Below are 21237 nucleotides of genomic sequence, written 5' to 3'. Positions count from 1 at the left end.
TATATTTGAAGGCTGTAACAAGGCTGAACCTGCTGTTGATGATGAACTTGTATGGACAAGTGCTGTAGGTGTAGTACTACTGAGATGTAAGCCCTTGTACACTCCTGCAAAAGAGTGACAGTAAGTTCATTTTTCAGAAAATGCAGACAGACATATTTCACTGTAAAAATCAAGATGTAATCAAATTCTGTCAAAGAGCTGCATACCTGAGGCTTGAAGAATGCCATTCACCCCAATTCCAAGCACCACATCATCCTTCATTTTGAATCCCATCAGTTGTTCCGATGTAACCAAAGCTGAAGCAGCAAATTGAGCGCTAACAGAATCCAGTGTCTTGGAAACAAAACCCTAAAAAGAACAATGGTGACAAATATATGTGATTGAGGCTTCCAAAAGTCAGTACTCTCTTCCCATTTTAAAGCTACACACAAACTAGTAAACCAAAAATCAATACACGTAAATCAGAACCGTGGCCAGTCACTCTTGCACCAAACTGCCAGCATTTGGAACAACTACTTAAAACCTGAACTGGGATTTTTTTCCATGCACTTTTAGCTCCATTATAACAACAGAGAGGAAAATACCCACAACTATTTAAAATACAAAGAATCTTATTTCCGAAGTCCTATGGAACAACATTTTTTCACAGGTCAACATGTTCTCATGACATTCCAAACTCAATTCAGAGACTCAGAGGTTCAGACTGCTAATGACTTCTGAACCTTTTAATGTGTCCTTCACCACTGTAATCACTACACATTTATGAATATTCGGCACTTCCACAGTTGAACTGAGAACACATTTAGGAGTTAGCTTTAGCTATTAGCTAAAATTCCTGCTCTAAAAATCCCCCACTACCAAGAGGATAATGACATGGCTGGAGATCTCTGCAATTCATATTTCTATGGCTTTGAAAATTTCATTAATTGACTGACCCATTCTTTTTTTTTGTTAAGAGGGAGCAGAGGCAATGCCTGCCACACTCACCTGCAGTGTCCCTTCTAAACACTTTACAGAATGGCTATGATGTAGATTCAGGCGAAAGCCACTTTCCTGTTGGTTAGTTTCAAGGTTCTATGGCAACAGTTGACAATTAGAGATGAACCCTGGTGGGAAACAATGAGGGATAAATCATAGCACAGACAAATCCCTCACCTGTGATGTGTTGGCAGAGGAATTACTATTTGCTTGCTGTTGATGAATTTGTGCAAGCTGCTGTTTCTGCATTAGTGCCAGTTGCTGTTGATGTTGCTGGTATTGTTCGGCTGTAAATGCTGAACAAAATATAAAATGAGAAAATACTATATCAAAATACGTAGGTGTTGTGTATATAAACACATTATTTTATAATCCTAACATATATATATATGTACACCACAGCAAGTTCCTAAAAGCCTTAATGCACCTTTATAGCAAAAAGGCTATAATTCTCCTAGAAATGAGCCTTTTCTTCTTAAGCTGTTTATTTTTAGTATATAGGCTTTAATTGCTCTGCTGCATTTAGCTCAATATACCAGATAGCAAGGGGTAGGAGGGAACAAAACAAAACACAAACGCCACCAAAAACTCTATAATAACCTGTTTTGTAATATATTAGAGGCAGAAATGGCATTGTTTTGAGTTTGCGAAGCAACAGTTATCTGCTATTAGTAAAGTAGGTCTATACAGAAAGCTTGGGAAGTACAGGCTCTCAGCCCCCACGGGTTGCACTTCTGAAGGTAGCAAGGACCTACAATTAAGGCTTATGTTTAGTTGAAAACACTAAATTGGGCATGCTTAATATTGTGTAAACTATGGAAGCACAGTATTTTTGTTGTTTTTCCATCACACGTGAACAAGCAACTCCATCAATAAAGATTCTGACAGAACTACGCCCCAGCAGTCAGTGCATCACAACTCAACTAGAACTTTACCCAGCTAGCCCACAAGCATCAAACTGGTAACCCCCACTGCGATTCACAAGGGGATGCCCAGTGGTGCAGGGCTGAGGGGGCTTAAGTTCATTGATTAGCTTCATGAAAGGAAGCCTGTTTTCAATTTAAATTTGAATCAAAGCTACAATGTGAATCCACTTTCAATTTTGGCCTATGATACACTCTTCAGATTTTTCCTTCAATTTTATGTTTGGATTGTACAGATGCTCAAGTAAGTGCTATAAATAATATTTATACTTCAGAATGCAGTGGAAATTGCTTTTTTTTCAGAAGTTCACCACTGGTTGGAAACAAATCACACTTGACTCCTGTTCACAAATTGCAACTAAAAAAAATTATTTTCTTGGTTAACCTGCTCCTTCAGGTTTCCTTGCCTGAAGAAAATTTGTACATAAGTCAATACAAATGGCAAACCAAAATAAGAACATTTGGAAACAAAGAAAGCAAACACCACTGAGCATGCATGTTTCCAGTATATATGTGATTTTAAAAAAATATCTTTGTAAAATATTGTTCCAAATCTATTATGTACTGGAAATAGCACTAAAGCATTACCAGCACTTTTCCATCTAACCATTTGAAATAATAAGTTATAAGTTAAGCTGTTAGGTTCAAGGTACTTTTTTTTTTTTAAAAGTAATATTCTTCAGCAAGTAGGGATATAGCACTTGTTTATATTGCTGTTAATGACAAATTACTTCCCAATACTTTTCCAGTTAAATCTTCTTCAACTTTCTTCATTTTGTCAGTGTTTTAAGAGGAACAGCTCAGCAGTAACACCATTCATAAATGGTCTCTATAAAAAACAAAACCAAAACACAAAACCAAACCCTAGACTTCATAGACCAAATATTCAGGTGCTGACTATTCAAGTTTTAATTCTACTTTATATAAACTAAAAGCCCTTTAGAATTTTTTTTTTAACTGCCAGCAAACACAAAAGTTAGAGCAAGAAAGCTTCCGCACAAAGCTTAGCACATGGAAAGATGAGTAGCAGAGGGAGAAAAATGCATGTACTGTTCTGGTGCTGGTAGATATTTTGTTATATTTCTCACTTAGCAGTGATTTATTAACTAAATATTTTCTAAAATCCTAAAATTTAGAATTGGTGTGCGTTCAACCAACACAGCACTAATGATACTGAAGGTTCCATGTACTAGTAGGATTTTTTTTTCTGCAGTACAATACTGTAAATGTATTACTTAGAAATACGTTGCTAAGTGACGTAAAATACAACTCACAGACTGACAGAGGAAAGTGGGAAAAACAGGATATGCTATACCACCATCTTTGACTGAATTTAGTTTAAAATTTCCACCACCACAAGCATTTCAATTTTGTCCATTCAAGTCAGTGAAATAGTTGCAGTTTTCAAGCCTTCAGTGTATTTTAGAGTTTAGCTATACAGCTGTAGTAAGAACAGTCACCTATGTCGGTTTAACCAACCCCGAAATATTGGCTTCTTTTGGCAAAACGGTAAAGTTTGAGACAAGCTGTTTGAGACAGCCATTATTTACAACAGTTTTGAAGTGCTCCCCCTTCTTTCTTGAAGCCATACTTAGATGAACTGTATTTTTCAAGTTGTGCATCACTGTATTTCTTTGTAAGTACACTGTGACCCTTACAGCTGAAAGTTTCCCTCCGCTACAAACACAGTTATAGAGCTGTCAATGTAAACAAGTGACAGAACCCCACTATGACCACCATCCTCATCTACATTCAAACTGCTCCTCTTCCACTCAAATATCAAACACACTTACAAATACCACCTCGAAAATGCAATGGAAACGGTTATTTACCTGTCATATCTGAAAATATGCTCAAGGACAGTTTATTTCAGGTGTTTAAAATTAGGTTAACACATTCAGCAACGTTTTTGCTGCTTTCCTTATTAAAGGTAAAAGCCTACTAGACATTTCAAAATACTGTTGACTATATGAGTGGAGATTTACTGTAAGATTCTGAATGAATCAGCTGCATTCAGTTTAGAAACACAATGCTACCTATGAAGGACTCCTGCAACCTACAGCCTCCTAAAATAATCTGATACTGCTTTTCCATTCAACAGCATATCCAGGTATGCTCATGTACCAGAAGGCTACAGACCATAACTCTGTAAGCTAGCTCTTCCCTCTCCATGCTAATGCCGCACTGTATCAAAGGTTTCACTGAAAACATACTAGACAGCTATCCAAACCAAAATTAATTGTCATTTCTTTTGAAGACCTGCAAACCAGGATAGCATACTTTATTCCTCATTCATTAAAAGCCACTGTGTGCTTTGCTCACTAACACTGTTGTTCTCCTCCTGCTCTCAGTGTAGTCTGTATTACACTGCAACTGAAAAATAAGCCTATAGATTAAGAATTCTGAAAACTATCATTCCTATGTACAAAAAATGTTTGCGTGTGCTTAAGCAGGTGGAAATATTTTCATGTAAATCTCACATATCTTCTCTGACACAAATAAAATTTTTTTTTCAATGAAAAAATGAAAAATTTTTTTTCATTTCATAAAAAAAATGAACTGGGAAAATCAGACCTATGACTAGCACAGTGAGATCACAGGGGAACTGATTGTCTGTACATTTGCGGGTACAGTCCTAAATATCTCCAAGGACTAGTCTAGGTTCAGTTACCTTTTCTTTAGAAAGCAATTTAAGTAGAATGCGTTGCAGGCCATTAACAATGTGGCTGCTATTATTGGTTTAATTGTATAGCCTGCAGAGAACATTCTTCTTGCCAGCAAAGCTAGCATAGATGAAATGGCACAGATGCCAAACTTAGTACCTTGTTAATATCACTTTCTCTAAAAAAACAGTGTGCCCCTCAGAACTTTCTTCCAGAAATTTTACTACCTCTTCTTATTTTATTCTCAAGAAGAGAAATGGCACAGCCAAAAATCCTTCATCTCTGTCAGAGGAAAATGGTGAATGTAGAAGTAGCCAAAATAAGCGCAATTTTCTTTTCTGTCACACACTTTTTTTTTATCTGCCTGGGAAAAAACCATCAGGCAAGAAGCAAGCCTAGACCTCTGTGCACTTACATCAGCAACCATGTTTCTGGTAACTCAGAATGATTACTGCTACACAAAGCTACACATTCATAGTATTACTGGAGAATTTCAAGGCTTTAAAAGAAAAAATTAGTAAAGAACCATACAACTGAAAAACAGCTTCCAGTTTCAAAAGAAAAAAAAGAAACCATATGTAGCATTCAATGGTTAAAAGACAACACATGAGCTTTAAGAACAGACTGTTGTTTCAGCAGCCCTAGACAGGTGTGCAGCGTTTACAGACTCTTCTCCACCAGCATTCTAGGTCCAGAGTGGCCACAGCTCCATCCTACACTTACTATTTAATTCTATAGAATTTACTGAATTGAACAGTGACAAAACATCCAATTGCACTCACTACACAGAATCCAGTGGTGGGTGGAGGTGGGAGTATCGCAGTCCCCACTACTGATACACTATGAACACAAACATTATTGTTCCAGAACATCTCAACTGTCTGTCACAGCTAGCAACTGCAGCTTCCCCCAGAAACCTACACGCTTTCCAAGCAGTTTTCAGTAATATATGCAAGTCACCTAGCTCCTTAAGACAGCCTAACCCAACTCCTTTCCTAACATTAAACATCAGGAACCGGCAAGGCACAACCCTCCCTGGAGCTATCCACATCTCAAGACCGTTGTCCCAAGATGGATAGGTCAAGTTTTACCAAGAGACGAGGCTACATGAATGCTTACTTGTTTGCAGCATACTGTTTTGAATTGGAGCAATTAAAACTCACTATGCTTCCAAATTGCTTTTGGTAGAATTCCAGATCAAATTCTCACATTTCAGTTTTGCTGACCTTCCGGATTTTAAGGCAGTACATCACGTTATGCTGTTACCCTCTTCACTTAACAGCCTGGAACAATGCACACACCTATTCTACAACTCTACTAGTGCTACACTTCAGCAGCAAGGAGGAGAAATGTTTTCTGGCTTACAGACTGCAAAAAGGAAAGGAAGGTAGAAGAAAGAGCTTCAGGGATGTGCAGCTACGAATACAAAGAAAGAAACATTGTGCATTACTGACTGCTTAGGACCTCCTTCGCAACCACTACAGATCTTGTGCAGTAACTCCTCTAGCAAAACACAACACTCTGAATGTTCTCCTACAATCATTTACATGACCATAAACAACATGTGTGTGCTCTTTGGGATAACTACTTTTTTTTTTTTCCTCAAATTAAGCCACTGAACAGTATCTTCCAACTGGATGATTTTGGCTATCAAACTCTGTGGGATGCTGATACTCAACAGGTACTGTTTTCTGGGGCAGAGTTACAGTGATGCTGTTAATGGACCTCTTAAAGATCCATAGTTCTCAGCAGCTTTATACTGCAATAAAAAACTAATTTTACAGGGCTAACTAGTTTTACCACAACATTTAACATGCACTAGTCTTCTAAAGCTGTAGTTTATACTTAGCTCCTCTGAAACTGCAAGTCCTTCACAGTTGAAGAAAAGTGGCTGAAATCAGTGAGCTGGGGGGCTACCTGTTGAATCCGTAAGAACAGCTTGGTCTTTGTATGGTAAACAGCCACACCCTCACTCCTGACTACTGCTTCAAGTTTTACTTTGAGGTGACTTACTAGCTGTTTGTTACTCTGCTTCCTTGAAGTAGGAGAATACAGACTTACAAAAAATAGTGATCACAAAAAACAGTTTCCTAAAAACCAGGAAGCATATCCTGGAGAACAGAAAACTGCTGGGTCCTCTGATAGCATTCCTTTTGATTTGCTGAACAGAAGATGTTCACTAGATTTGCCAGGGAAACTGAGCAAGCTTTGTGGAGTAAACACAATGACCTACTGAACCAAGCATACTTTTTAGAAAATAAATTAGAAAAAAAAAAAATGTACCAAAAGACTCAAGCAGCTTAATTAAACCTTTTGGCTAATGCTTCAGTCCAGTTAAATCTCTAAAGAATGATATATTTATATCAGAGTAACTTCTGAAAAAACCCCATTTGTTTCGTAACATCAATTAAGCATATATTCTCATTAGCAAAAATGTTACTTCAGTAGAAAAATTGAACCATTAAGGTTATATTGGGTTCAATGAACCTCTCTAAAAATCCATTCACAGTACTGGATTCCCTGATCCTTTCAATAACCTGAGGTGATGGCCAGTAAAAAGGCATTTTGATCAGGTAACAGAAGAAAGAGCACTACCTATAGTTTCCAACTGAGAAATCCCATAAACTACAGGACAGCTGAAGTGTGTGGAAACATGATATATCACGTTACAATGTTTTCTTAAGGGAAATACATGAAAGCACATCTCTGTTCTGTACGAGAACAATTAGTAGTTACTAATGCTGAAGTGCATGCAAAGCAAACATCATTCACAACACCAAGTAATCCAGAACATGACATTATCTCTATCTTATGAGAGGTGTTATCTGGCTTACATTGCCTGGTTAAAGATTTTCTACTGTATAGCAAGTTCTCACCAGTGAATTCGGAAGATTGGAGAGACTTAGAGCCATCAGTGTGATTTAGTATTTGATGCACCAGGCCCAAAGATGTTTCACTTTCTGAAAAGAAGTTCAAGATTGATTTTACTTAAACATGTCATTATTAGACACTATGAGAACATGAATCATTATGCCCTTGATTATTACAACAGCCTTAGATTCCAGCCCAACAGAACGTAAGTGTGAAATTCCTAAAATCAGAACTCTAGACACAGAAATTATAAACTAGATGCAAGATCTGCACATGCACTTCCTACTTGGCAGTGGAAGAAAAAAACCAGAAAATCAACAATGAGAATTTTTACTAGCCATTGAACAAAAGCTAGAAATGCTTGCTATGTATTTGTCTGCCCATTGTTCCCTAATAGGCGTTTTTCCACTGAAATGTCACAGGGTAGCTGGGGTGCACACAGCTCACTCTGCAGCTACAGACACGACCACCTGCATGGGATGCAGACAAAATGTTACAGCTCACACAAGCCCAAGGATCCATCACCCTGGAACCCAGTATTACTCCAACTGGGTTGAAGCTGAATGAGAAAATCCAGTGTAACTACAGTCTCAAAGTCTTCAGAAGTCCTCAGATGTTACTTAGTAAGTGGTTGAGTCCTCCCTCATCCCCAGTCACATCTCCCATACTAAAGAGACTCTTCTTTTTCAGACTCCTTCAACTAAGCCATGGTGGGCTATGAACACTGGTCACTCACAAGGCTATTGATTAATGAGGCTCTCAACACCTCAGCCACAGATGGGTCCAGACTGTTGAGCTCCAACGATAACTGAAAATGGCCATTACATACAAAATAGCAGTGTTTTTCATGACCAAGTTTATCCTGCAACAAGGGAAAACAGTGAAACAGACAACAGCATTGAGACTATTAGAGATACAAGGCTTAAATAAAATGATCTAAACACAGCCACTGTTAGCATGAAAGCAATGAAAAGGTTGGACAAGTCCTCCTGTTCTGGGGCAAGGAACTGCCACGAGGACGGAGGACCTTCCTCCTGCTTCCCTCCAGGAAAGATACACCTAAAAATGGGCATAGGGTATCCTTAACGAGAAGATGAAAAAAAAGCATAGATCCATCAACCTACATTACAAATCTGGAGATGAAAATGCTAAACACACATTTGGGAGATGGAAGTGTAGTTCACAATACTGCCAGACCCTCAAGTGTGCAAGCTTGCTTTTAAAAAAGCAGGCCAAGATGCAAGGAAAGTATCCATGTTTACTGGGAAAACTTATTTCTATGGGATTCTCACAGAAAAGGTTACTGAATAGCAAGGTGCAACTTGCAGCACGTAATCTAAATGTCTAGCTAACAAGAAAATGCAAGGTGAATTGCTCTGGATCCTTAACTTAATATTCTGGTTATTAGCTTAATATTCTGGTTGCCTGCAGTTTCTAATATAAAGTGAAGTCTCTAATCCCAAACATCATAACTCTTAAGAATTTTCAATAAGAGTCCTGTTAGAATACTGAAACTTCTTCTCAAAGAAAGAATTACAAATTATTGAGTAGACTCTAGTTAACTGCCAGCCTCTTCAGTCCTGACAGCTTGCAGGCTTTCTTTCCAAAGTGACCCAGCTTCTGGGTGAAGGCAGAAAAGAACAGAATGCGAGACAGTCGCCTCGTCTTACTGTGGAGCCTGGGAACCAGTGCTCAAATCTTTCACTAGTGACTGGTATCTCTGGTCTGCCTCATAAACACAAAGCTACAACAGAATTACACATACTGTGCAGTTTTAAGTGTCTTAAGCTTTTGATTACTAGATGCAAGCATCCAAAAATCTGAGTGTAACATGTTCAACAGCAGGCCTCCAGCAGAAACCACAGTCCTTGTGCGATGCAACACAGTTCAAAGACTACCACTTTCCTTGCAGAACTACATCAATCAACCTAACAAGGAGGACTAAATTTCTGGGACACAAATACTTCAGATGAATACTCATGTCATGCCCAGACTTAAGACACAAGCTCCATCTCTGAAGACTATGAGTCAGAAGCTTGATGAGACTGTCAACAACACAGGCTTCTTTTTGGAAGGAATTTTGTCAAGTGAAGAGCTTCCCCACTGAACAAGTTCTTCCTCCACAAGAACCACATGTTTACAATTTTGCCTTCTTTTTATAGGTGATCTGTGCAACACATGCCTGAAAGCCTGGAATCAGCTCTTTTTGGAAGAGAGCAAAGGATGCTTTTTTGTAATTCTTCAGTAAGATGAATTATCAATGAGAATGAGTAAGGAACCTCTCTCTTCAGAAGTGGCATTTTTCCTTGCCACTTCAGCACACAGGTAATACAGTATGAGCCCCATCTGCAACTAACTTTGTAAAGGTGTATTTTTTTTTTTTTTAAAGATACATCCCTTCTCATTTTACACACAAATCCTCCATGGAACAACTGCATCTTCCACAGATCTTTCATGCACTCTGAAAGCCAGTACAGGCATAACTTGCATTTTTTTTCCAGGTCAAAGGCACTTTAAAATGTTTCTAAGATGCCTGGCTCTTTGGGAAAACCTCTCTCCAATCTTCAGGATGAAAAACAATGCTTCCTGTAGCCAGAGAATGGTATGTCACAGGACAGCTTTTATAACATGTTGTCTGATTAACAGAACATCTGCAAAGATCTTAACTTCATGCCTGTGCTGGCCACGTCTTGGCCGGGAAAGAATTTTCTTTATAGTAGCTGGTATGATGCTATGTTTTAGATTTGTGATAAAAACACCAGTGATAATTCAGGGATGTTTTCATTATTGCTGAGCAGTGCTTACATGGAGTCAAGGCCTTCTCTGCTTCTCACCCCACCCCACCAGTAAGTAGGCTGCGGGTGCACAAGAAGTTGGGAATCTACACAGGTGGGACAGCTGCCCCCAGCAGACCAAAGGGATGTTCCATACCATGCAATGTCATGCTCAGCATGTAGAGCTGGGGGAAGGAGAAAGGGACACACACATGTTCAGGGTGATGGCATTTGGCTTCCCAGGTAAGAGTTATGTGGGATGGAGCCTGGCTTTCCTGGAGATGGCCAAATACCTGCCTGCCAATGGGAAGTGGTGAATTAATTCCCTGTTTTCCTCTGCTTGCAGGCACAGCTTTTGCTTTAGTCATGAAACTGTCTTGATATCAACCCAGGAGTTTTATTACTTTTACTGTTTTGATTCTCTCCCCCGTCCCACCGTGGGGGTGTGTGGGCAAGAGCTGTGTGGTGGTCCACAGTAAACAAAAATAAAGAAGTCCAACTTATCACCTGGTGGCCCACAATAAACACACCAACATGACCACCTCCGCTGGCCACTACAGAATCTCAGGATGAGCATTATCTTAAAGCTGAGCAATATAGTTTGACCACAATTCCAAGTATAGCAAAAGGATAAAAAGATTATTAGAAATGCAGATGCATCAGTAAGTGTTTTCTGGTAAAAAGACCTACTGACACTTCAAAAAACTAAAAGGTGAAGAGAAACAAACACAGAAGAATCCACACCGACAATAAACTCCTAGCTTTAAACACAACTAAGAAAAAGGAACAGGAACACTCTCCAGGGTTATAAATCTGCAGCAGTGACTATCAGAAAAACTTCAGGACAGGTATTAAGATTCCTGAAGTGTTTTCACAGTATTTGGTAACAGAAAATAAGAAAATATAATTCAGCAGCTGCAGCCCCAGCTGACATGTACCTTTGAAGAAGTCTAACTCATACACCAGAGGCATAAAAAGTCACCTTTAATCTGTGTAGGCTTAAAGAATCCTTTAAGAAACTGAAAAGAGAACATTAGAAAACAGAAAGGCACCAAAATGAACTAGACCATACAGTCCTTTCAAACACCTACCCTTAAACAGACCACCATTACACCACATATACACAAGCTCCTACACATCTCTAATACTGCAGGAATCCCAATTAAGATTATAAATAATTATATGGGTGCAATCTACCTGGTTATAGTAATAACGAGTGTCCGAATACTGTGGTAACTTAAAAGTATAACTATGAATTCATATACAGTTATTTTTTTAATAATCAAGTATTTCATTCCTGTATCACACCCTAATAAAAATATGAATCTGAACTCCAGAACATTAAAATCTGGAAGAGCTTGAAATACCAAAAAAAAAAAAAAAGTTTTACACAGATGATACACCATCTACATAGAATTCCAAGCACAAACGAATGTAATATGCTGGATACTTACATATATGCATTGCTTTCCCCACAGACTTCAAAAACATAACCACATAATCAAAACCCTGTGCATAACTCATCACCATAAATAACAATTGTGTTTGATTCCTAAATGGATGTACATAAATATCTTAATAACCTACTTAAGGAAAAAAATAATTTACAAGAGTACGTGTTTGTGTATTTATGTACAAACGCCAAGATATATGCTTTCAACTCAATTTAAACAGCCAACTTCTCAAGTCTAAGTGATCTTCACATATAATATATTGCACATTACTACTTTATAATCTATTTATAATTCAGTCATCACACATCGGTTTTGTTCTCACACTAGTAACCTGACTAGCATTTTGCCACAGCTCAGAGTCTGGGCGTGAGACAATGAACAAGAAGAACCATCAGTTTTAGCCCTAGTACATTTCAAGCAAGAATTGTCAAGAAAAAGAAAGAATGGGAGATGGGGGGAAGGACCTACTCTAGGACAGTGTGGAGAGGAAGCATGAAATGAAGCAGCATAACAAAGCTGCTCACTAAGCCTAAAAATGCAAGAAGGAAGAGTTTTCAGAAAACAAAACAAAACAACCCTGGTTAGTGCAGGGAGGAAAGGCACAAAATATACCAGAAAACATTAAAATCATCTGACAGCTGGGTAACACTCTTTGTTTGAGCCAACCTCCAAAACATCCCACAATTTGGAGAGTTTATTAGGTATATGCATTTCTCCTCATCCCCCTCCTACGTTATCCAGATTTTTCTCATTTATTTCCAAAGTCATAATCCAAAATGGCAAGGAAAACATGATTCTAGAGACTCCTACTACATTGCCTTACTTTCTATAAAAAGACGACAGTAAATGTACTGACTAATCACAATTCAAGAGTTAAGATACGTTTTAACTACATAAATAGTCTTCCCATGTGAAGAACTCAATATAAGGAGAGATGTTATCCAACAGTACTCCAATCAAAAAACAACCACCACCACCCCCCTCCGTTTTCTCAGGGTCAGGTCCTCAATTCTGTAAGTCAGATTCTGCAGGAGGTAATCTGTCACTTGCTGACATGATGTAGAACTGATTAGTCCAAGAGTTTTGCTAAGCATGAGCAGATGCATCAGTGGGGGTGGGCCCAGTACTTTTTGGATGGGAAATGGTATTTAATTTCATTTAAGTTCATACAAGAATTTGTAACATGTTGAGATTTTAAATGGAAACATTTTAAGTAAACATTTCCCATGACCACCACCACCACTGGAAAAAAATCTGGAAACATAGTATTTTTATCAATGTTTCAATCAACGTATTTTTCATTTGTAAAATCCAGATCTTCAGTCAACTGAAACCTTACAATACTGGTTTCTTAAATCACAATTACATAGCAAGGCAGCATTTGCATACCTTTGAGATACAGCATGCTACTGCTACCGAAAACATAAATAAATTATTAGCAAATAAAAAGAGAAAAGTGAAGATGGGCTGTTACCGTCAAAAGAAACCACAATTTAAAATAGGGATGACTGAACGATACTCTGGAATTTCTCAGCCAAGTTTAAAATTTCTAGAAGCAAGTTTGTCAAAATAAACATACCAAAATGTGCTGAACCACTGCTACTTTTACTTTGTATAGAGGTACTGCATGTCTGGGTCCCGGGTTGTGCTGTGCCTGTTCGACTTATACCCCTGTATAGTTTCCTACAGGAGAGTTCGTCATTGTCACTGTCATGTAGGGATGGTGTCCGAGGCCTAAAGTGCCGCCATCTACATGATTTGATATTGACTAGTATCTGACTGAGGTCTTTTGAGAAAGTTTTGTCCGAGGTATTTGTTTCTGAGGTATTGGCAAATTGACTGATTGAAGAGTGTTGCGATGAGGAAAACGTTTCCCAATCCAGCTGATGAAAAGCATTATCGTAGTCCGAATGCGCTCTGTCTAGTAGCACCCTGAAACCAGGAAAACGATGCAGAATTACACAGCGTCAAGAAAATACCAGGAAAGTCATCAGCGTGCCACGCGAGCTCAGGGAGCACAAAGGGACAGAAGTAAAAGAAAGAAGTGAACACAAAACTCATCTGGAAGAAGCAATCTCTCCCCCTACACCGAAAACAGACACAGAATGTGTGACTATGTATTCTTTCATAATAAGTAGTATGTTTAGGTTTGTCTTCTCATGTATGTTCTAGCTTTTACTGTTTGAACAGCTGTTATGCATTGTCATGTGTCTATTAACACACTGCAATGACAAATACTTCTTTTTAAATCAGGCTGGAAGACAGTTGAGTTCCACAATGCAAAGAAAAAAACCTAGAGAATAAAACTGCTTAAGGAACTAAAAAAAATATTGAAATGCCCTCCTAAAGTAACTTTAAAGTTACTTTACAAAAGCTTTACTCCCTGATATACTGAATACACCTACCACCATACAAATGCAGTCAGGAGGTCACACATTAACTTTCAAATCCCTTTACAAAATCCCAGTAAGAGCCTTTGGCTCACATTCTGATTTTGCCAATGTGCCAACCTGACTTACTAACGTGTGAAGAGGTTCTAAACATTAATCTGAAAGGCAAATCATGGTCTTACGCTTTCTAAAATTAAAATGTAATGCCAAAGTATGATTTCTTAGAGACATCATACAGTATTTAAGATACCACTTATACACTGAACAATTCATAAACTGTTTTCAATAAAGATACATCAGGTATTTTACTTCTAAGCAATTCTTTGGTATTTTTGACAATGTTTTACATATAACAGCTAAAAACATTTTCTGGAAAATGATTTTTGCTACTTTTAAATATTACTATCTGAAGACAACCACACACATCATTTAAATACGAACCATCAATCACAGCTGAAACAATACATGTATTTTCAACACAGAATTTGGAAGTGCCAGCAACAAAAAACTGTAGAAACATTTAAGAAAAAACTGGCTTCCACTACTGCAAAATAAAAACAGAGACATCAATCAACTAAGGAAACTTGAATCAAATACAAGTATTTAAAAAGTCAACCCCTTCACAATGTCTCAATTTCTGAGGTCTGGGATTTTCTGGGTATTCTTTGTGGTCATTTTTATCTTCGCTCTTTTAGCATATGTTTTTTTAAACCAACACCACCACCACAGGTCAATTCTTTTTCTTTCTAAACCCATCACATTTGGGTGGCACTCACCTTCCGCCACGGCCGACCCGCCTCCGCGCAAACCCGACGCACCGCTGGGGTACAGTGAGGGTGGTTAAGCAGTATCTGTAACGCACGTCTCCTAATCTTCCCTCTTTAGGGCTACTCCACGGCCAGTTGCCAGGTTGGTCTAAATGAGGCTTAAAATAATTTAAAACAATTAAACACAAGATGTTTTCCCCCAATGCTGGTGTGTTTTATGACACATAAGAAAATTATACTTACAGCATAGTACTGACAGCCCGCTTTCCTACGGAAGGCAAAAGGACCATCAGGATCATTTTCCTCCTCAGCTTCTGAAGAACCAGACAAAACCTTTGAAGACAGGATGGAAGAGATACGAGTAAATTCATGGGTTTTACTGCTATTCTTTCCCTGAGAGCAGCACAGAACTCTAGATGTCCCACCTGGGAGAGAGGTTCTTCATCAGAACTAGGAAAATCATACTGATTCAAATCTTTAGCATTAAAGACTGGCAGTGCAGCAGGACTTGTCTGTTGAGGTGTAGCAGCAGACGAAGGTAAGACTTTTGGCTTCTTCTCATACTTTCTTTTGGGTCTAATAACATCAGGTTTATCTTGCTGCAAGAAAAAGAAAAAAAGTAAAAATTATGCAAGCAAATTAGATTAAAACAGGAGCTTTAGACAAATCCTGTGTAAGCAAGCTAAAAAGTGAACTAGTCTCTCCACCATCTTGACAGAAATACAAGCAGTCATATAGTGAATATCTGTATTTAAATTCCAGCAACTGAAACACTTAAAGTGGGATATCAAGCTCTATTTGCTCAAACAATGCTAGATAAAACACTAGTGGTTAAGACAGCAGTGCTACTTTGGAGAAGCAGACTAAGATGATAGACAATGATCTCTGTGAGGCACCATTTTTATTCTCTAATGTTTTAAATAAATAGGTACTTACATAGCATTAGGGAATTACTAAGTTCCAACCAATTGTTTTAAAGGCAAAAATAAAAGTTAAGACTTCTCAAAGATATGTTGAACGTCAGAAAATCCTCTAAAAACGAACTAATTTCCCCATACTATGCGAAGTCAATTTTGAGTGCGCTTCCCAAGTTTCCAAGAAACACATTTCTTTCAAGCTGCATGACCCTGTGTCTACCCAGCCTCACTAATAGGTGAGTACACTCCATCAGTCTCTATTACAACTTCCTACTATAAATGGAAGTATTCACTGATTCAAGCCACCTCATCAGGTTCAGAACAGCCTTCAGACATTCTTCAGTTCCCAGAAGTCTTTAAGACTCAAATAAAAACTCAGCATTTCTCTTGTGTTACCTGACCTATTTAATATGCTGTTGGCACTGTAGCTATGCTTTGTATGACACAAAACTAAAGCCTGAAGGAAACACAGGACTGATCAGCTTTCTAAATCAACTAAGATTATCTGATACTTCACTTAAATACAAGCCCAAAGATACTCAGCATGTTGGGAGTTATCTGTGGATATTTCAAAAACAAAATCAAAAACCAGCCCTCCAGGTTAAAATAACTACATGTAATTAGAACAAGACATGGATTTTACCTCATTAGTCTTATCTTTTTTTACTATCAAGGTAAAAATTACCATTTTGTTTAGGATATTCTAACTTCATGGGCCATATTAGAGGGAAATGTTCGTATTCCCCAGAATATGAATGTAGTGTCTTGTCTGTAGTTCATCTGCATTTCCTTTATTTTTGTCTTGAGGAAAGCCAGTAGTCTATATGCTATTATCAGAACTCCAACATAACAAGTGCAGCTTTGTTCATCTACTGCCAGTTTCAAAGAGCTTCTCCCTCCTCCCACCTTAAAATACTGTATCTTGCATACATAACAGTATGAACTAGTAACTTGGTTACTGACATAACTCACTTTAACTTTAAATTCTTTCAATTCCATAGCTTCTTGGTGTTTAAAAGGACTGCTGTTAGTCACAGGAATGATGGGAATAGCATAGGTAGGTTTAATTGGCTGCCTTTGTGCCATGACCTCAGACATGATCTCTCCACTGTAGTCACCCAAATTATACCTGAAATAAAAAATATTTTTAAAAAAGTTGTTGGAACATTTACAGCATTTGTCTGGTAAAAAATGCCAAAACCAACAACAACACAACCAAAACAAATTGTGCAACACAGACTAATACTTGCAACTTGGGCTAAATGGACATCCAGGATGATAGCAAGAGATACAGGAAGTACTGCTCCAGGAAAGAGGACTAGTAATATGGTAACTTCATATGCTGACAAATAAATAAAAGGATAACTACCCTGTAAAGCTGTGGTGATACAGACCTGCCCCCCCGTAAAGTATCTCCCGAAGACAATAATGTAAAAGGAAAGAAGCAGAAACTGGAAGACAGAACAGGACAGGGTTTCCTTCCCCCTTCACCTGGGAACAGGTAACATTTAAAAATATGTATTTATCATCCAAAAGGTTTTAAACAGTGAGGCAGAGTGCCTTATTCATCAATCCTGTCTCTTATTCTAAGTACCAGCCTAAAAAACAGCTCCACACCATAAACGTGATTCTCAGCTGACTGAAAGTGAGTTTAGTCTTCAGCACAGCTGACAAACAGAAGTCAAAAGAAGGACACAGAGCAACATTTTATACTGTACAAAATGCTCATCTGTTTTTCTCAAGAGGGCATTAGATCAAACTTTGCTAAAAAAGAACAACAATAATGAAGAAAGAAGAATGATTATGACTGGAAATGGCCAAACAGACTTCCAAATGAATTTAACGGAAACTATGATCTCTTTTCCTGTATTAACATATAGGACATATATGTACATTTGAATACATGAACACATGCAATAAAACAATGTACATCATTGTGATGGATCACCTGCCCATAATAAGCAAGTTCCTAATGTTTTATTTTGCTCTCCATAGCCAAGTAAATACGCTATCATGTGAGAGTCTAAATACCTATTTTAAAAATCTCTGGTTTAACTATTTGTGGGAATCAGAATACAAAGTCATTTCCAAAGCTTTCTGCGGCAAATTTTCAATAAACAGTACCTCTTTTCCATAATTTCCAGTGTTAAATGCAACAATTCTCTCTTGCTTTTTTCCCTCCTCTTTATCATCTCCAGGATGGTTACTGCACGACTCAGATCTCGACGCAGCTTAAGCATCTTCTCATAAGACGCCTCATCATTTTTTCGATTCTGAAGGTACAAAATGTGTATGTTTTCTCACATCATTTAAACAATATGAATTCAATTAAGTTCTAAATATTTATTTATATAAAGAAATAAATCACATGCTAAACCAAAGACAATTATGTGCATGTTGTCAAATGAGGTATAGCTTACCAACACTAAGTAGGTTTAGCAGTAGATTTAGTGAAAAAATAATGAATACAAACTTTAATTCAATAGCTGTCCTAGAATCGTTTTTTCAAGTTTTTACCCTTCAAAATAAAACAAAACAACACCCCAACTTCTTTTTTTTTTTTTAATACTATATAGCTGAATTGTTTCTTTATGTAAGCTATTTTTGGAGAGGGGAAGAAGGAAGAGGGAAAAAAAAAGCACAGAGAGGTACTGATCAACTTACTTTTCGCGTCTGCATCTTTTCCGTTCGTCTCCTAAAAGCAACATAAGGGTCGTTTGTGCTGGAACCATCTCGCTTCTCTTGTTTCACTGCTGGGATAAGAGAGGGACCTCGACAGTTTTTCCTCTTTTTAATCCAGTACTCATATACTTCTCTGATCAATTCATCATCTTCCTTCAGCAGCAGCTTGGCCTCTTGCAGGCTGACTGGCTAAATGTAAAATCCAGCATGTCACTTTCATACAGCAATAGACAGAGTGTATATTTCAAATTCTTTGTACTCAAAGTACCACTGTACCTGCTGACCGCTGCCCTTTTCTAGTCTGTCTATCATCTCCTCAAACTGCAAAGGAGAAATGTCCATCCTTTTCTTCAACTTATTCACAAAGATCTCATCTTCCGAATCCAAGTCATAATCTGGCTGCTCAGCATCCAAACTAAAAGCTAAAGGATACAGTGAAGTTTGAGTTAGAACAAAACATTTCTGTAGTGAAGCTAAAAGCAGGGTCTGGAGTACACACCAAATTCTTCTGAAGACAAAACCAAAATTGAGTGTTGACACAATAGTACTTAGAAGTGATATCTAGTTATTTCTTTAAAAGAATGACACCATTTAAAAAAAAAAAAAAAAAAATCAGGAATAAAAGTTGGTATCTATTTGGCTATGCTGTTAACCAGTGAAAGTTTAACTAGTGGTCAAGCCAGCCAGTGGCTTTTAACCTCATTGCTTTCAGTAAGAAATTCTTGGATTGGTCAACATTTTCAATGCTGTCTAGTATTCTGCAGTTTTATGTGTTGTATTACCGCTAGTTCAGACTTCAGCGCAAATGTACCTCAAAGCTATTTGCACAGAAGTGCGTGCAGACTATTTTACAATGACTTTACACACATTCTCAACCATTATTTTTTGTGATGTAGATGCGTCAGACTAAACTGGCCTAGCATGGCCTGTACTATGCAGCAAGTCTGCATCTTCAAATGCAAGCGACATTTTGCAGAACACAAGTTAACAGTCCTGTTTTCCACAACATCCATGAATATGCAGCATTCTGCATTCAAAACGAGATCGCCCTACTTCTCATGCCTCATTCACGTTTTTTTAGCTTGTAAGAGGAACGAATTTCTTTAACAAGTGCACATTTGGAAACACACTGTGAAAAGCATCACTTGCTTTTAATGAAGAAATAGGTAGAACATTGCACAGTTAAACATCACCATTTCAGCTGTTAGACCACTAGTTAAGGAGAAGAGTTAGAAACTACAATTTTAGTATCAGCATGGAAGTCTGCTAGTATTAGTCTCCTGATTTGCTTAGAGCAGGGCAACATGGTCTACCCTACCTGACAGTGGAAGATGTCTTTACTTGTTGCAAGGGGTCTAGACTAAATGACCTTTAGAAGTCCCTCTCAAGCCAAACTATTCTATGATTCTAATAATTAAGCCAACACTAAGGCTCAAATTGATGCAGAAATCTAACATTTAACCAAAGTTAATTAGGCATGAGATCTCTTTACACGGCACAGACTAATTACAGCATGCAACAGAAATCTGCAACAGACTCTTTCATATAGTGTTTTCAAAGGTTATCTGAAGTAATGTGGTTCTCACATCAAGGGTCACATCCACACAGAATAGCTGTCATTTTCCAACAAAACAAATCCCAACACATTTGCAAGTCATCAGTGATATTAAAAACCTACTTTCGCATGTAGCACACTTCCACCCAGGCACAGGCAAATACTACTGCTATTACTCTTACTCTGCTATTACTGCCATTTCTGCCTGGCTTCCCAATCTACTCTGTCGTTTTATCTTGGTTAGGCCTCAGGGGACAGATACTCCGTTTCTTAGCTATATATTATATATTTTTCGCTTTAAGTAGATTCAAGTTTGTCCTTGCTACCAAACCTGAACTTCCCTGCAAGCTGCAACTGCTGAGTGCTACAGAGGGCAGAAACAGGCCTCTGGTATCGACAAAGTGTTAAAATATACATGGTCCTTCTTCACTTTATGCCTATCTACTTCTTCATCAAACCCTAAATACACCTCTTCAGAAGTGGGCATGTACTCCTTTACATGTTAGAAAAAGATTAATTCATAGGAGTCAGTCTTTGATGCGAGCTCAAGAGATGTGTAAGAGTAACCCCTTGAACCACTAGCAAACTACAGTTCTCGCTGTAGACGCCCATGAATGAGTTACTTTACTTACGCTGTATGTGAATCAGCTGCTTTGGCATTTTAAATTCTCCAGGATATATAGACTCATAGTATGCAATATTACTTTCTGCTTCTGGAACCGGTATAACCATGTTATCCCTCTTCTCTCCATAGACTTGTTGTGCTGAGATAGCCCGCTGGAGATGATGTTCCTGTAAGCAAAAAAGGTGAAAATCTGAGAAAATATTTTCATAGCTCAGACTTTGCCAAGTTGAAGGAAATCTATTTCTTCGCAAATATTTTCATTTCAAATCCCTGACATCAGAGTTAAGAAATTGGTATGAACCTGACTCAAAATGCACTCCATAAATCAGAAAGCTTTTCCAGTAGGTGGAGCTCTCTCTCTTAAACACACATTTCAGTTACTAAACTTACAAAGTCAAGTTGCATGTTCTTGGCACATGAAGCTAGAAGTCCATCTTTACATATTTCTGGAGAGACACAACTGATAGGACATACAGATTATAACAAGTAGCTGCAGATAGATATTCACTGAGGTATTATTCTATATTTGCTATGGCCATCTATTGCCAGTCATGTCAGAAAACCATAAAGAATCCTGCCATCAGCTCCTATTAAGAAGGGAAGAAACTACTTTTACCCAGACAGAGAATGACTCCCAA

General features: G+C 38.0%; 1 protein-coding gene across 2 annotated transcripts in view; it reads right to left on the bottom strand.

The window, feature by feature from the left end:
- The window catches only part of EPC1 (enhancer of polycomb homolog 1 (Drosophila)), a 23341-nt gene extending 2581 nt beyond the window's left edge, over positions 1-20760 (bottom strand). The window contains exons 1-13 of one of the 2 annotated variants that reach the window (XM_008945492.1): positions 20607-20760; positions 18696-18841; positions 18402-18608; positions 17862-18010; positions 16710-16866; positions 15246-15419; positions 15064-15153; positions 14830-14978; positions 13243-13595; positions 1156-1274; positions 988-1074; positions 207-348; positions 1-104 (exon numbers count right to left, since the gene is read on the bottom strand). The exon at positions 1-104 is cut by the window's left edge and continues 263 nt beyond it. In XM_008945492.1, coding sequence (XP_008943740.1) covers positions 1-104; positions 207-348; positions 988-1074; positions 1156-1274; positions 13243-13595; positions 14830-14978; positions 15064-15153; positions 15246-15419; positions 16710-16866; positions 17862-18010; positions 18402-18608; positions 18696-18841; positions 20607-20706 — 1977 coding nt within the window. In that variant the 5' untranslated portion in view covers positions 20707-20760. The remainder of the gene's footprint in view (positions 105-206; positions 349-987; positions 1075-1155; positions 1275-13242; positions 13596-14829; positions 14979-15063; positions 15154-15245; positions 15420-16709; positions 16867-17861; positions 18011-18401; positions 18609-18695; positions 18842-20606) is intronic. The other variant, XM_008945493.1, reaches the window with a different exon arrangement.
- Positions 20761-21237: the final 477 nt, after the last annotated feature.

Source organism: Merops nubicus, unplaced genomic scaffold (assembly GCF_000691845.1).
Source record: "Merops nubicus isolate BGI_N331 unplaced genomic scaffold, ASM69184v1 scaffold3788, whole genome shotgun sequence".
NCBI classification, from domain to species: Eukaryota; Metazoa; Chordata; class Aves; order Coraciiformes; family Meropidae; genus Merops; species Merops nubicus.
This window is presented reverse-complemented; position numbering and strand designations above follow the sequence as displayed.